Source organism: Megalops cyprinoides, chromosome 16, assembly GCF_013368585.1.
Source record: "Megalops cyprinoides isolate fMegCyp1 chromosome 16, fMegCyp1.pri, whole genome shotgun sequence".
Taxonomy (NCBI): domain Eukaryota; kingdom Metazoa; phylum Chordata; class Actinopteri; order Elopiformes; family Megalopidae; genus Megalops; species Megalops cyprinoides.
Window position 1 is genome coordinate 28,687,905 of NC_050598.1, and position 17,434 is coordinate 28,705,338.

The 17,434-nt window shown below is 46.4% G+C and overlaps 1 protein-coding gene across 4 annotated transcripts in view; it reads left to right on the forward strand.

Moving 5' to 3' along the window:
* Positions 1-9,951, forward strand: part of LOC118790756 (pro-neuregulin-2, membrane-bound isoform-like) — a 94,754-nt gene extending 84,803 nt beyond the window's left edge. For 3 of the 4 annotated variants that reach the window (XM_036547759.1, XM_036547758.1, XM_036547762.1), the window contains 5 exons: positions 2,422-2,524; positions 2,843-2,966; positions 3,750-3,877; positions 5,965-6,189; positions 7,737-9,950. In XM_036547759.1, coding sequence (XP_036403652.1) covers positions 2,422-2,524; positions 2,843-2,966; positions 3,750-3,877; positions 5,965-6,189; positions 7,737-8,403 — 1,247 coding nt within the window. In that variant the 3' untranslated portion in view covers positions 8,404-9,950. Of the gene's footprint in view, positions 1-2,421; positions 2,525-2,842; positions 2,967-3,749; positions 3,878-5,964; positions 6,190-7,736 lie in introns of all 4 variants that reach the window. The other variant, XM_036547760.1, reaches the window with a different exon arrangement.
* The last annotated feature ends 7,483 nt before the right edge of the window (positions 9,952-17,434 follow it).

Genomic DNA, 17,434 nt, shown 5'->3' on the forward strand with positions numbered 1-17,434 from the left:
TTGTGACAAACCCCCCCTCCCCCCTGCCATTCACACAGTGGTACATTTTGCGCATGAATAGGACCGAGCCAACTGGGGACCTGACCCTGCGTTTTTATTTTACGGGCACCTCTGTGAAAACATCAACATCGCAGCTGGTGGCTGAGAACTCTCCGAGCCGTCAGTCCCGAGGCCCGGGAGGGTCGCGTCTGTCACTTCCCGGGGTCTCTGAATGGGTCTGGATCTTAATTAAAATGACTAATGTGGTATTAGTCATTTGGCCACAAAACCAACGGTGGCATTAAGTGCTTCTGGGCCTGTGCCAGCAAAGGACGGAGGTGTCCGTGGAATAAGAAACGCTCGTCTCAGGCCGTGGCGTCGGACTATTCATGGTTCTGAGGCTTCATCAGCTGTATACATTACTAGACTGACCCTTGCACTGCTGAGGAAAGGTTCATCTTCAGCCTAGCGCAGCTTGATCACTTTTTGAATAGATAACTTTATTTAAAAAAAAAAATAACAAGGCAGGTGAGGTGTACATGCATGCACATTCATGCTGTTGCATTTATCTGTTGAGGGTTCAAAGTCCCACAGATTGTGGATTTATTATTTTGGCCAGAGAAAAAACATTTGCAGTTAGATACAAGAGTGAGGAGTTAATAGCCTTTTATAGAATAATATCTCTATCTGTGACACAAATAGACAAGTGGATCCCCCATCTGTGTGGTGGAGGCATTTTTTTCAAACCTCAATCACATTGTCTGTGAGTGAGAAAAAGAGTAAATCTGTATTTTTCTTACCGCCTGTCTGCACTATATGTAATTAGAAGATTAATTGCACTAAGTTAACCAAAAACCAAGATTAAAAGCTGAGTAGAGACAAGATAAGGTCAGGCACAGTCAGTCAGTCCGACTCTCCAGTCAAAGCAACTTTTGTTTAAATTCAAACTTAATACTCTGTTTCTGATAGAATATTTGTAAATCAAGCTATTTAAAAGATATGCATATTTAAATGACAGAGCAAAATTATTGTCCTATAATGGACAGGACAATATCTGATAGAACAGTGGTCTCATTTTAGTTTGTGTCATATCTGTTACCATTGTTTTGAGGACTTGCCTATTCACAGCAGTGCAAAGGTTAAGGGAGACATGCTGTGGTCAGGAGGGAGGGGGGAGGGCAAGGTGGATGGCCCTGACCCCGGAAGCACACGCCACAGCCCCCCCCCCCCCCCCCCCCCCCCCCAGAACGCCGCGCAATACAAAGAGAGATGCAGTGGTGTCTAACAGGGAGGGGGGCTTAACGGCTACTGCAAACACTGTGGCATCTCAGAGTCACGAGACACCTTCAGATCAGATGCTGATAGGAGCCTCGCCGGTCCCCACTCCCACCTGTCGCACAGAACCAAGCCTCAGCGTGGCTGCTCATTGGCCGGTTTGTCAGTGGCTTGCCCCAGTTTGGGGCACAACACCCGCGCTTAAATGTCACATTTGCGTTTTGACGGGCTTAGTCTGAAAACCAGGCTCTGAAGATTGGTGTAGAGGAAGGAAACAGAACAGAAGGGGGCCTGTCCTATCTTCCTTGTGGTCTTTGTGCAGCCAAATCCAAATCTGAACCCCTCTCTGGAATTTGATCTTGTGTAATGTCCTCGCTCGCGTTTGGTGGGGGACTGAGGGAATGTTTCTGTGCGGAGGTGTGGAAGCCGGGAGTGTGCAGGTATAGAAAGCTATCAGATTGCATGTCAGATGGGGGGGTGGGGGCAGTGATCACAGTGCAGGATGGGAGGGGGGATTATGCAGGTATCACTGCACAGTTACTGCACATAGGCATCAGTATATGGCACTGAAAGGGGATGTAGTGCAGGTATCTCTGTTGGAACGGAGGAACTATAGTGTGGGTATCAGTAAGCGGGAACGGAAGGGGGTGGTTTATGTATCACTGTGTGAGATTCACGCAATGTAGGTATCTCTATGGGAATTGAAGGGGGATAGTGTAGGTATCACTGTGCCAGGGTGTAGGAGCTGTAGTACAGGTATCGCTATGTGGGGGTGGAGGAGCTAAGCAGTAGGTACCTTTATAATGGAAATATAGAAGTTATAAAGACGTTATAGAGGAGTTATAGAACAGGAATTCTATGTAGGAATGGAGACGCTATATTGCAGGTGACTATGGGGAATGCAGAAGCTACAGTGCAGGTATCACTGTGTGGGATTGGAGGGGCTATAGTGCAGGTATCACTGTGTGGGATTGGAGGGGCTGTAGTGCAGGTATCACTGTGTGGGATTGGAGGGGCTATAGTGCAGGTATCACTGTGTGGGATTGGAGGGGCTATAGAGCAGGTGTCACTGTGTGGGATTGGAGGGGCTATAGAGCAGGTGTCACTGCACAGGGGAGCATGCGAGGTGGGGACTGACACAGAGTCCTGGTGTGTTCCCGTTTGCAGAGGCCGAGGAGCTCTACAAGAAGAGAGTGCTGACAATCACTGGCATCTGTGTGGCTCTGCTGGTGGTGGGCATTGTGTGCGTGGTTGCCTACTGCAAGACCAAGTAAGTCCCCCGGGCGGGCCCAAGCCCGCCTGCCCCCCCACACCCCACAGTCCAGCACTGCAGCCTTCAGCCAAGGATCCGAGCCCTGCTCAGGCTGCTCAACTGCCTTGACTGTGCTTTATTGGCATACTGCAGAAAATGAAAGTGATGAAATACAGTATATAGATGTATGCCCTTACAGTAAACAGCACAAGGCTGGTTCTTGCAGACAGCTGGAAAAGGGGTCCTGGAGCATTTTATTAATAGAGGAATTCAGATTTGCTAGTGCCTCCTACCAAAATGTACAGAACAAGCCTGAACCGTGTGGCACCTTCACAGGAAACAGAGGAAGAAAATGCATAACCACCTCCGCCAGAACATGTGCGCCGACAACCCCAACCGCAACCTGGCCAACGGACCCAACCATCCAGGGCCGGGCCCGGAGGAGATCCCCATGGTAGATGTGAGTTTTTCATACAAGTGCATGAATGTATTTTTTCCCCGATTCTATCCCTTTTTTTAAACAGTGAGAGGTTGAAAGAGAGATGGGAAACAGACTGCTCAAGATCGACCCCTGATGTTTGCTCCAGGAGACACATACACTTCCCCCCCCCCCGCCCCCATATTGATGTTACTTCTCCCTGTGCAGTGCCATAATCCCATTTGTCCGGTCTCTGCTGGTGAAGCGCTGCCAGTCTGGATGTTTTCTATACAAGAGCGCTCTGGACACTGTCCAGCCCCATTCAAAACTCAGCCCCAATTAGCCAATGGCTCCAAGTCTGCATCTCATTAAACAGCGTTGAGTCCTGAAACTCTGCCGCAGCACCATGCCACAGTCGACCTCCGCCACATGCGTGAGAGTGTCAGATTCGCCTCCAAATCCACACCACCACCATCCATGCATAGCATGGCTCCACAGAGGAGGGATTCTTGTGTTGAATTTCATTGGATCCTTTCATGACGTCTCCTGAGGGAGGGGTGGACCCTGTCTGCTTGTGTTGTCTCGGTGTCACAATTTCCATAGTGGTTATGGAGCAGGGCTTGTAACCAAAATGTTGCCGGTTCGATTTCCCGCTGTGGCACTGCTGTTGTACCCTTGGGCAAGGTAACCCCCAACTGCCTCAGTAAATATCCAGCTGTATAAACGGATAACATGTAAAGACCTGTAACTGAAGTCGCACCAGATAAGAGCATCTCCTAAATGCCAATAATGTAATGTAATGTAATGTGGCTCTTGTCGTTGCAGTATATCTCGAAGAACGTCCCAGCCACTGAGCGAGTGATACGGCATGGGGCAGAGACCTCCTTCACCGGTAGCCGAGCGTCTTCCAGATCCCACCACTCATCAACGGCAACCCATTCTTCCAGTCACAGGTAACCCCACCCACCCCGCCCCCCGCCCCTCACACCCCTCCGTTCACTCCTCCCGCCCCTCCACTCACGGGACACTCCAGCCTACATGTCCAGTCACGTGAATCTCCACTGACACGTCCAGTCAAAGCTGACCACACCCTCTCATCAGTTATATCTCCTCCACAAAGTCATGTATCCCATGCCACTTGGCAGGCCCCTCCACAACTCCAGTCAAACTCCACCATTCATAGATAACTCCGCCCATTTAACAGGTCAAAGGTAACTCCACCTCAGTCTTGCCGCCGGCAGCAGGTGGCCATACCTACCAGTGTAGCCACACAACCTCAGGGGTGTTACCAGGATGTTCACAAAGACAGAGGCTGTGCAGGTCCCTTTCTCTGCTGCTGAAATCAACCAATTAATTATGATGCTGATGCAGGACAGACCCTGGATGTTTCCATAGCAACTTCGGGCAAGTTTAGAGTCATGATAAGGGTGGCAGAGTATGGTGCGTTTTGTCCTTTTGTTGTCTGCAGAGGAAAGCCTGCACCCATATTACCACCTACCTTGAACACGTACGTGAGTTGACAAACTCGCGTTTTTCAGTCAAGAACGATGCAGACGGTTCGCGCGAGCCTGGGACATTTGACACACAAGAGCTCTGTCCTGCAGAAGCTTGCAAGCAAAACAACAGAGTTTTCAAACTAAATTAACTAGCTGATGCACAGCTGCGATATGTGCTCCCGAATTTCATAAAGAGATCTGTAAAGGGGCGCACTGAGCGGTTTTTTTTTTGTCTCAAGTTCAAATGTAACTTCAAATGTAACTTTGTTCGGTTTTTGCCAACAAAGCACTGGACAAGCCCTTAATTAGGAGCATCTCCTCTTATATCCGTGGCTTTATGGAGAGGGAGGCTACACCTGCTGCTGTCATTCTGATGTCTTCTAATCAAAAAGCCCTCCATCTGCATTCAATTTTTACCGCCCCCCCCCCCCTCCCCCCCATACTCTGGCCTAAACTTTGGTTACGTGGGAGGAGATCTTGGCATGGAATATTACGGAGGCCGGCCACAAAACTTTGCATGACCCTGCACTGCAGAGCTGGAGGAAGGAGCAGTCCGTGCTTCCAAGCCCGAAACAGAGGAGGCTAAAAACGCAGCTTTTTGGCTGATGGGTTTCCTGGACGACTTGTTTTTGCATGATTAAGAAATGCATCAGATCAAATAAGGAAAAAAAAACAGTGCAAATCTTTTTTTCTTTTTTTTTTTTTTTTGCTTCTACTGTTGCTTTAAACTTCATAGTGTCTAATGTTGTAGTATTGATCTATGTCATGATCATGATTAGAATATAAAGATCAGTTTATGTAAATGCAAGATACCTTGACTGGGCATTTTACCAACATCACAATGACTTTATGTAACCAGATCTCACTGCAATTATAGTTGAATAGTTGAATGAGGAAAAACACAAAGGTAATATGACCACATTAGCTGAACATTAAAATAACGATGAACTGTGTATGACTGACCTTTATTTGAACTGAAACACTTCATCATGCGTGACAATCAAAAGCTGCTTCCAGAGTGTGAGCAGGTCAGCGTTAGGGCTTCACATCTCTTAGCCTCTCCTGTTTCTCGTTCTCGAGCCTTTGCTGGGAAGGAGTGACATCAGTGTCACGTGACCATGTCATGTGACCCCATCTGGACATCGTTACAGCTTGACTGTGCTGCAGCGCTTTTTGGATCCAGACTCAGAGAGGTCTCCCCTCTCCCCCAGAACACTAGGCAGACATGTGCTATTTACCAGTGGAGGACATTCATTCGTTTCACAGTGCTGCTATTATAAAACTGCAGAGATTTTTGTTTTGTTTTGTTTTTGTATGTGTATGTTATCTTGGTCTTGGTTACTATTTGCACCACAACCTCCCCTCCCCCTCCAAAGCTCCGGGGGGGGGGGTTACGTCGGGGCGTGTTTTGGAGGGGGACGGGACGTCTGTGGGGGCACGCGTCTGCGTCTGTCTGTGTGTGGAGGAGGAGGAGGCGGGGGGGGGGGGGGGGGGGGGCGGCGGGCATGAATGTCATGGCGCTCTTGCTTTCCCCCCCTGTGCAGACACGAGGACCGCACGTGGAGCTTGGACAGGACGGAGAGTGTGATTTCAGACTCCCACTCGGGCATGATGTCGTCCTCGGTGGGGACCAGTAAATGCAACAGTCCTGCGTGCATGGAGGCGCGAGCCAGGCGTGCGGCACACTGTGGCATTACTGAGCCCCACCACCCCACCATGCAGTACAGGGACTCCTTCGACTCGCTGGGGGACTCTCCGCACAGCGACAGGTGGGACGCCCCCGCGTCGGGCCGCTGTGGCACTGCGCCGCGTCGCCGGGTGTGCGCCTTAAAGACGCACGCTTCCCTCCCTCGGCCTCCCCCACCGGAGCCTGCCGGAGAGAGGGGTTCGAAAGGTTTAATAGCAAAAGAGGGGAGGCAAGTGCGGGGCAAGAGAGGAGGAGGGTCGAGGGCAACGTTCCCATGGGGCTGTGGGAGCGGGACTTCCTGATAGGCCGGTCGAGTCGAGAGCAGTCAGGCCTCTGGTGGACGGAAGGGCCGGCCAGCTGTAGTTACCATCAGGGAGGAAGCCTCTGTAGCCGTTAACGGGGGTGGGGTGGGGGTCGGAGGGGGGGGGGGGGGTGAGGGGGAGATTGCGTTCTGCGTTTGAGCAGCCGCGGATGTCAGGGTTTACTCCTGGTGGGACTCATTAAGTCAACAGGAACAGTTCAAGTGTGTCTCTTCTGAGCGTAACGAGCCCGACTCTGCATCCTCCGGGTGCGGTCGGGTTTCGCTTGCGCTTAGCTCCGAACTCCCAGGGCTAATTGAGCTGTTGTTCTCGTTAGATGTTCGGTTTCCTCCTTGTGCCCGCTGGTGGGAGGCCCGAGCAGGATCCAATTTCTGTGCGCAGAGGCGTCTGGATGTAGACGTGGCTGCAGACTCGGTCGGGACCTTGGTGATCACCAGGCCGTTGCCTCGGTCTATCACAATGAAAAGAAGCAGAGAGGTATTTCTATTCATTGGTTGCTGAGATGTCAGAGCTCAGTATTTTTTTGTGGAGTAGCAGTTAAAATTTGAGGGGTTAGGGAAAAAAGGTTAGACTTTTAGATGGCATACTTGCTGAAGAGCAGCCACACGGCAAAGTATCCAGTCTGAAACTAGCAACGTTGTGTAGGTTGTAGTGATACACAATGTAAGTGAGGAATCTGTTACAGGATAGAAGCATCCAGCATTTCTTATTTGTTAGTTAACGATTCTGAAAAGAAGCAAGGATTCTCTCTAGATTTATCTTTCTTTATTCTTGTTGTTTCAGATTTGCTATTGAACCTTTCGAATTCCATGTTTTTAATGCGCACACTCAAATTCCCGCAGTGCCATAGAACAGGTGGGGCAAAAGGGAGGGATCATGGGAACTCTGACACGAGCACACACACAGTCGGAGCACGGCAGGACACAGCAAGACACAAGCCAAAGCGGAGTCCAAGGGGAGGGGCAGAGATGGACTCCCGGCAGCGACCGTTCCCTCCCATAGTCACACACTCACACACACATACACACAACACAGCGCACCCACAGCACAAGGCCTGCCCACACACCTCACGATGTGCGCCTCAGAGAGACGCCCAGTCCCCGGCCGACTGAAGTCTGGGGCGATCAGCGTCATTCCCCGCAGGGGGTCTGGTGAGACTCAACTGTTGTTTCTTTTTTTGCGTGATTCCACCCCCCTTCCTCCCCTATCCCTCGTTTTCCTCTTCTTCCTCATCTTCCTCCCTCCTCCCCCCTGCTCCTCCTCCTCCCTCTCCTCTTCCTCCTCCTCTTCCTCCCTCCTCTGCCCGCAGGTATGTGTCGGCGCTGACGACCCCCGCCCGCCTCTCTCCCGTGGACTTCCATTACTCACTACCCCCGCAGGTGCCTACCTTCCAGATCACGTCTCCCAACGCCAGCCACGCCATGTCCCTGCCGCCCGCGGCCCACATGCCCTTCTACCTGGAGGACGACCAGCCGCTGCTCCGCCGCTACCAGGTGCCGCTGCAGGACATACAGCGGCAGGAGCCGTACCGCCAGCAGCAGCCGCTGCAGCACCGCACCTACCTGAACGACAGCACCGGCAGCCTCCCGTCCAGCCCCTACCGGCTGGCCGACGACGAGGAGTACGAGACCACGCAGGAGTACCTCTCCTCGCTGGAGCAACCAAAGAGAAGCGCGTCCGGCGGCGGGCGGCGCTGGCGGCGGTCCCGGCTCAACGGGCACGTGTCGCCGCGGGGCCAGGCGGCGCGGGACTACAGCTCCCAGAGCTGCCTGTCGGACAGCGATTCGGAGGGGGAGGAGCATGGGGAGAGCACGCCCTTTCTCAGTATGCAGAACATGAACGCGGAGCCTGCCACCATCTACAGGCCGGTGGACAGTCGGACTTACCAGCCGTCATCGGGCCGGCACGGGGCGCGCGGGAACACACAGACCAGACTGGCCCACTCGCGCTCCAAACCAGACAATGCACCCCTTTAAAAAAAACAACAAAAAACAACAAAACAAAAAAAAACCAACCTCCCGACAAACAATATGCTATAGACCTGCACCTATAAGAAATATTTTTATTTTATATAACAGACAGATATTCTAAACAAATGAAATATTTATTTTCATTTTAGCAAAAGTTGTCTACTAGCTAACAGCAAAGACTTTTTTATAGGGAATACTATTTATATGTAAACTTTGATTTACAGCATTAAAAAGAAAGATGTGCCAATTTTTTCACAACTTAAAAAAAATGAGAATAATATTGTGGTGCCTTTTGCTGTATGCCGATGCCAGAGGTCCAGTTGAGTTTTTTGTAGCCTTTCTTATATGGACTCCTCATTTTTATACACGTTTCTTCTTCCTTTTATTTTTTTTTTGTTGTTTGGGATCTCCCCCATTTGAACTGTGATATTACCCTCTCTTCATGCAATATAAACCACTTCTGCATAAGGTGTATGTTTACATAAATATGATTCTCAGACATGTTTAATGTTTTCTTTCTCTACAGGACACTGACAGATGCAAACGTGGGTCTGTCTCCTCCCTATGGAGAGAGCTCTTTATGCTGAGTCACGCCAACAAACCCATGCATTCTCTTTTTCATGTGCTACCTGTTCTTGCAAGTGGTCCCTGTAATTTTCAGAGGAGTGCAGGTGTGCAGTCAGCCTGGCACGTCTTGAAGGTACCCACACACAAACGAGTTCAGGGCGTTCGAACCAGAGGCTTCTGAGGACGGGGTGTGTGTGTGCGTGTGCGTGTGTGTGTGTGCTCGTGTGTGTGCATCCACACGTGTGTGTGTGTGTATCATAGTAGCTGTCAAGACTGGGTTTGTCACAAATGAGCTTTCCTGTGAGCGCTGGGGGGAAAGTATGAAGACTAGGTGTATAAGTGGTAAGAAAAAAAAAGCTCTGTTGCACTGTAACCCTGTTTCAGGAATAGTCAGGGGCCAGGGAGCTACCAGAGGGGACATATAATCCTGCCTGGGTCTGATTCTGGCCCGAGTGGACCACCTCCCCAAACCCACCCCCCCCAACCCAACCTCACCCTCCCCATCCCCCACCCCCTGTTCCTGCAGCTCCAGCTAAGGGCCGCATGGTGTCTCAGGACTTTCACATAATCGTTGGATCGAACCAGGAATGGCACGATTCCAGAGCACACTCTGCATCCCCCACCCTGACGCATACCTCTCCACACACTCACTCTTAGTTTCATCCCGCGTCGCCAGAGAGAACGCCAGAGAGAAAGCCAGAGAGACACGGAGGGCGAGACTGACACTAGCTGTGAAATACTAGAGAGGTTAAACAAACAAACAAAAAATGCCAAAATATGCAAAACATTGTGTGGTGTAGGAACTGTCCGATGACGTTGTTTTGTGTGAAGTGTGACGACCGTGATGGTTCAACATGTGAGGTCCCCTCACTGATGATTTGCATTGTGTTTTGAATGCTAGCCCTTTTCTTTTCAGACAAATCATCCCATGAACAGTCCAATAAACATTTATTATTATTATTATTATTATTATTATTATTATTATTATTATTGAAACAGTAAGGCAACTTTTTTCTGCATTTTTTCCATTTCATATTTGCATATTTTCTCCCTTATTTTGTTGATTAAAGCACCTGAGCTTCATTAACTGATGCATTTTAATGTATTGATATGTATTTGCCAGCCTGAGAGTGAAAAGGGATGGTCCATGTATGAGTGTATTTCAGGTGTCGACCAGATTGCTTTTTTCACTATTAATAATTTCCACGTTGACCAGTTTCCAGTGGTTATCAATTAAAAAGCATATAGAGATTAGCTGAATTAAACCATCCGTCCAATCACAAAAAAAAAGGAAAATAAAACTTCAAAGATGTTTGTTTCAGATCTATCAGAACTCTAGGACGAGCATATTTTGGCATTGCGGTTTTTTTATACAGTGCAGGTTAAGGAGATCTACGATAGCAACTACTCAAAAACACGTATCGTAACCTGTTTTCAATTCAGTCCGTTATAAAGACAGCTGTTGGTTTATTCAGAAGACTATTAAAGATTAAATTAAAACATATAGCTTTATCAAAGGCACAGTTTTATAAGTATATTAGGTAAAAAAAGAAACATTTTCTTTCACTGTTCAGAATCTGAATTCCTTTCTGTTGTTTGTTTGCTCAGGTTTTTTTTGTTTTCACCTAATTTTGTAAATGAGTCATTTGAATACTGAAAGTCAAAGGGAGTGCGCTTCTCTAGTTAGTTTAAATGTGAAATTGCCCCCATTAGAATTTCTTCCACTTTTGTCCAGCGGGTTTCTTTCTTCTGATTTTTTTTCCCTCCTTGCTTGAACTTTTGAGCACCTCCCTCCTGCATGTCCCTGAGGTCCAGATAGATGGGTGCATGGTAAAATCAAATGAAACGTATTCCACTTGGTGAAAGTGTTTTTAATTTAACATTCAGCAATAAATCCCTTTTTTTCATTTCCATACTTGGAATATGCTAGAAATTTTGCGAGTTTTGTCATAAATACTTGTAAAAAAAAAAATCAAACCACCTGTTCATATAAAAAATAAATCTTTATTCATACCATTTTAACATAATGTCGTCATCTCTGTAGATCTTTTCCCCCCCCAGAAATGCCCTCAAAGAATGTTGCGTGTCATGTGACTTCACAGAGTTGTGGTCATGTGACTGTTCTCTTGCAGACGCCTGCAGGTGTTGCTGTCACTCAAAGGAAGACCTTGAAGAAAGGAAAACGCTGCATCCAGGCTGTGGTGTGTCAAGATGTAAGGTGTGAATATTAACCTGTTGAAGGGGGAGGCCGCCCATGTTTACAGTACCCCATTCCATGTCTGTTTGTCTTGGTGGGTGGAACATTCCCTCACTGACTAGGAGAGTCATGCTTTGGATTGTGTTCAAAGTGCACCACCACTGGTTTCTCTCATGCCGGGTAGATCTGCAGGTAAAGTGGATTCCTGCTGCAAGGTGAGAGGAGAAGTGAGAAGGAGGTAGATGAGACAGAGAGAAGAGTGGGAGGGTGAGAGAGAGACAGAGAGAGAGCAGAAGAGAGGGAGAGCGAGAGAGGGGAAGGGAGTGAGAGAGAGAGACAGAGACAGAGAGAGAGAAAGTGATACACAGAGAGAGATGGAGAGAAGAGAGGGCAGAGTTTACTGGCCACAGTGCCAGCCCCAGGGCATTTGAGAGGTTAAAGCTGCTTAATGAAGGTTCAGGTACAAGGCAGATATGGATACCAGGTGATGCATTCCTGCAGGGCCTTTTTGAAAGATACTTTCCCACAACATCTTCAGTGCGCTCTCCTGCTGAGCAAACAGGTTTCACAATGTTGGAGGTATACAATAATAATTACTGAAATTTGCCCGGGATATGGACATCTCATCCATAAAACAGTGCACATATTGGGTAAATGCTAGGAATGAAACAGTTTCCCTATACCTGAAAGCTTTGCTGGAATCTGGTAGAAGCATGCTGAAATACATGCATGCCGTCAGAGGTCATTTGTACTTTTATCCACGAGTATAAGGGGATGATGGGAGTCTTTGGGAGAGTAATATGAGCAAAGTCTGCTATTAGTGTGCTATTCCCCAGCCTTTTTCACATGTGTTAGCCTCTGCAGTAGCCTGCGGTCAGATGCTGATGAGACACCCTCACGGCAGCAGTGTTGATTTTGCCTCAAGAAACATGGACAAAAGTATTCGGACGCCTGACCATTACATTGTAATGACATTGTATTCAAATACATATACTTAAATATGGAGTTGGTCCCCCTTTTGCAGCTATAACAGCTTCCACTCTTCTTGGAGGGCTTCTTGGAGTGTTTCTGTGGGATTTATGCCCATTCATTCTGAAGAGCATTTATGAGGTCAGGCACTGATGTTGGACGAGAAGGCCTGGCTCGCAATCTCCATTCCAGTTCATCCCAAAGGTGCACGATGGGGTTGAGGTCAGGGTTGTGCGGGCCAGTCAAGTTCTTCCACACCAAACTCATCAAACCATGTCTTTATAGTCCTTGCTTTGTGCACTGGGGCACAGTCATGTTGCAATATAAAAGGGCCTTCCCCAAACTGTTGCCACAAAGTTGGAAGCATAGCATTGTCCAAAATCTCGTGGTATGCTGAAGCATTAAGATTGCCCTTCACTGGAGATAAGGGACCTAGCCCAAACCCTGAAAAACAGGTGTGGCCAAATACTTTTGTCCATATAGTGTAACTGAAAGGGGCTACTTACCTGTAGAAGGATGAAAATTACTCTGAAATTGTTTAAATCCAACCTCTAGAACTGAGACATTAGATCAATTTGAACATTAGTTCAATTTTTTTGAAAGGCTGCCCTCAAAATATGATCTGTAGTATAGTGGAGTTTACAGCTTGATCAGGCTGTAGTCCAGTTTGACTAGGCTGTGGTCCTTCCTCTGGTTCAGTTATCTTCTGGGTGAAATTTTTGCGATAATCTGATGTATGGCTTATACAGACAAAGGAAGCACTGTGTCTCCACTGTTCATCTCTCTGTTTATATATTGTAAAAAAAAAACTTTGACTCTAAATGCTCTTCAAAATATTTCTGTATATTTCTAGGTCAGTGGAGGCCCACCAGCTTGAAATATTACCATTAACTTTTCCTGATTAAGAAGTTTGTCAATTTAAGAAAGAACAGCAAATGATTCCCACTTGGCTTAACTGCATCTAGAGTGGTCACATTACCAATCTTTTGCATCTGAAGAATTGTGATTATAACAAAAGAAACATGGCATTTTATGCTGATGAGAAGGTTGGAGATCGGAAGGGAAATGCTGATTTAAACATGAATGCGTATTCATTGCGAAAAACAATTAAAAAAAAACAATAATACCAGTTTTAAGGTAAGATTCTGAGCTTCATATGAGCCTTCTTTCACTGTTCCTACTTGGAAAAAGTGTCCATGGAGTGAAATGTAATAAAAACATCTCTTGCGTTTAGAAAACACTACAGAAAACAGGTCTTAGGGCCACTACTTAGAGTAAGATAACTTTAAACTGGGAAAAGTGCAATCTGGAAGTGGAGGACGGGTAAAAAGGAAAGAGAAATAACGAGCAGGAGGAGTGAGAGGTGCAGGGAGGTTCACAGGTGTCTTGCTGATCTGAGGCCTGGCCCACTGGTCACCTCATTTGACCTACGACCTAAAACCAGTGGGACAAGGAGGTCCAAAACAGATATGTCATGCAGCTCTCAAGTACCGACAAAACGGTGGGTCACGTGACCTTACATGCCCCACCCACCTGGTGTGAAGACGGCAGTAGTGTTAGTTCTGACAGAGGAAAGGGGCACACTGAGACTGTGATGAAGGACCTCGTGAATGACCTCCAAGTGAATGAGCTTTGAAAAGCAGCATCTGCTCTCCAAGCCTGGAACAGAGGAGTCACTGACATCTGCCAACTGGTCACGATATTTCTGTCTAAACAAAGTCTCTGTCAAAGGCAAATATTTATACAACTGTGTGAAAAATGTATTTCTATTCTTGTACATTTCGTACTTCCAAATGACCTGTATGCTGTTGTATTGTGTGTGTGTGTGTGTGAGTGTGAGAGAAAGATACAGAAAGATGGTGAGAGAGATTAGCTAGAATTGCTTGTGTGTGTGTGTGTGTGTGTATGTGTGGGTGTGTGCGTGTGTGTGTGAAAGAGAGAGAGAGAGAGAGAGAGAGAGAGAGAGGGAGACAGAGGTAAAGAGGTTAGCCACAGAGTAGTGTGTGTGGGGCAGTACAGCACATCAGTACAGCATGTGTGTGGGGTGGGGTGGGAGGGGCAGCATTATAATCAGAGAGAGACGGCAGTATGGTGTGTGTGGTGGTGGGTGGGGGTGGGGGTGTTTGGTGTCACCTGGACTCCATCATCCCTGACACGCTTCTTTCCCCTGGATAACCCTGATCGCTATCTGCTTCACGTTCTGCCTCGTTCTCTCTGGAGATCACACGCTCCAGTCTGAAACATGTGTTCTGCATTACTCTGTATGGATCATCTTATCAACCCGGAGTAAACCGATACATTCCGAGCACAGCTCAGAAAGAGGAGGACATTCTTACGACAATGTTCATACCCCGCTGTCTCCTCGTAACTCCGTGATGTACGGTTATGGAAATACAGCAATTTAACCCCCAATTAAATATCCACCGTATCGCTTCTGGCCGGAAGGCTCACCTGTGTTTCACTTTCAATGAATGCCCAGATAGGGAAAGAGACGAGCACATAGATCGATTGTACATGTATGCAAAGCCAAGGTGTTCCTACCCTGGTTATACAGTCCTTTACCAAACCTGATCCTGCATTAAAATGTCTTAAACATTTCAACACGTTAACTTCCGGGGTTTGTTGTCTAATCAGACACACGACAGCTGCTCTATCAGCCCGAAGTTTCAGGGGAAAAGAACTTCCTCAGTAATTGAAGTGTTGAGACCGATTTTTGCATTGTGCGGCTGCAGCTTCACCACAGCTGCTCCACGCTTATTAGCAAGGTCAAACACATTGTTAAGCGAGTCCTGGGGAATATTATTTTAAAAGCTGAGAAAGGGCCGTGCCCCTTGGCAAGTAGCATCCAGTTAAGATTACCACACTTGATGCTGACACCACAGGCATCAGCATCGAAAAAAACATAAACATCATAAATATAACATAAACATAAACGGTATGTATGGAAGAATCAATCATCTAAATATAAGCACAATGTTTTAATATAGTGCATATATTTTAAAGTGACATTTTTATGCTTTCATAGATACAGTTTTCTGTGTGTATGGAACATGTATCTGTGCCCATACAATGTTTATAGCAATGTTTTAGAGTTCCAGTATTTTTTAAACTAGAGGAATGTTTCTTTATACTTCACAGTATGTATGACACTATGAGTATATGACATTCCATAATGAAAGTGTTAGTTATATTATCTAGTATTTTAGTAAATTACAGTATATGTAACATGTATGCTGTGTGTTATAAGAGGTAAGATGTATTGTATAGGCTGTGCTTACTATCATTTCTTTTGGTCTTACAGCTTACATGTTACAACCCTTTTACTTCATAGTCTTAAATGTAAATCATTACATATACATACACTATTGTTTTATTTATTATGTATGTGTTTTAACAGTGATGAAAATCCTTGCCACAAATTGCTTTGCTACTTACATCATGGAAATGGTAGCAAATTAACCACTAAAAATGAACACAATGATCACTAGTGTCAAAACTATTACAAGGAAGAGGAAATGGAAAGGCAACTGAACAAAAAATGCTGAGACAATTATGGAATAATTGACTATTAAATTTCAGTTTCAATTCCATTCTCAGTTACAAAGAGAGTCTGTTTTCTGAAATGAATCCGACTTGCAGACTTGCCCATATGATATTAGGCGAGTCCGTTAGAAAATCAAAAACAGTTGCTTTGTTTCCACATGTACAGCCAAGTTTACCAGCTGTCAGCTTGGTTGTTCTGTATCTCCTGCTTTAGCTTTGCATTTGGTTGGTCAGTTTGAACTGAATGGGTGAATATTAGCAAAGACCATGACGCAGCCATGACTACCAGCCATCTACCTTACACAACATTTCAACTTCTCATTCTTATGTTACTCTCATTATCGTGTATTTTATTATTTATGAAAGTATCTAATATTAATCAGGGAATGAATGTGCCTGCCATTGGTTTCTGGCACAGAGAGTGATATTGCACTATAATCAGTGAGTCATATCTCTTAGAATGGAGTCAGTAGCTGAGTAGGAGGCACTGCTGAAGGCAGCACTTCAAGGTGCTTGCAGGTGATTCATACATTTGTTCGCAGACCTGGTCTCTCATGAATGCCCCCCACAAATGAGTGCTTTAAGTCTTCTGTTCATTAAAGCTTGGCTCATCCAGCGTAATCTCAGTTTCAGACGGGCGAGTGATGAGACTGCCGGAGTGTCCCTCACCTCTCCGCTAACGTAGCATAGAGCCTCTTCCCTGGTCCCATCTTAGGCCAAGTCGTTTCTCCCTGAGGCTGTCCTGACGCTTACAGTCTGTCTTCACTAAGGCTTTTCAGTTAGCCAGGGCAAGTTCGTTCACTATGCGTAAAGGAATATTGCTGCATGTATTGCCACAGACTAAGTTTAGAATGTTTACACAGTACCAAGGTCACAGTAATTACATGTAATCAATTTTGCAAAAGGAACTGCACTGAACAATTTCAAAAGAACTTTCTGAGAGATTCAAGTATCAGAGCCTAATACCCAAACATTTCTTATGGTCTAGCTTATGCATATGTGCATGTGCAAACAAGTATAAACACGTACAAGACGATGTATTCGCAGCACTGCACTGCACTAATTAGCTTTGCTGTGGTATACGACATGACTCGGCTCAGAGCTGCACCTCTGTAAATAGACACTAGAAGAAGCCTTCTCCTTGTATTGTGACTATTTATGGAGGTTCTAATATCCAGGTTATTACCACATTTCTGCTTCCTTTGATCGCCCTTCTGTGAATCCACCACATCATTAAAAAGCTTCATTTATATTCCATTGTGTGTGTGTGTGAGTGTGTATATATATATATATATATATATATATATATATATATATATAGACAGAGAGAGAGAGAGCTAACCACGTTTTGCATTTCTACAGTTTCAGAAAAGTTATGAACTTCTTTTTCTGAAGGGGAAAGTAGCTCTATGGAGTGTATATGTGATCCCTATCTTCAGACTTTGGCCGCGATACAATCCCTATCATGATACAAAGATGAACACAAACACGTTGGACCATGGAAACACAAATAATGGTCAAAAAGTTGTAAGCAGTGCAGTACTTGGAGCTTAACAGTGTGGGTGTTACCCTTTGATGTGAAGATATACCTCGACACTTCCTCTCAAAATCACAACCCACATTGTAATATCACAGTATCCTGATACACAATATCGTGATTGATTGTGGCACGCCTAAGGCGCAGAACTGGTCTTAACACCCCCCTCCCCCCACCCCGTGCCACTCCACACACCCCCTCCCCCCCGCCGTGTTCGAAATATA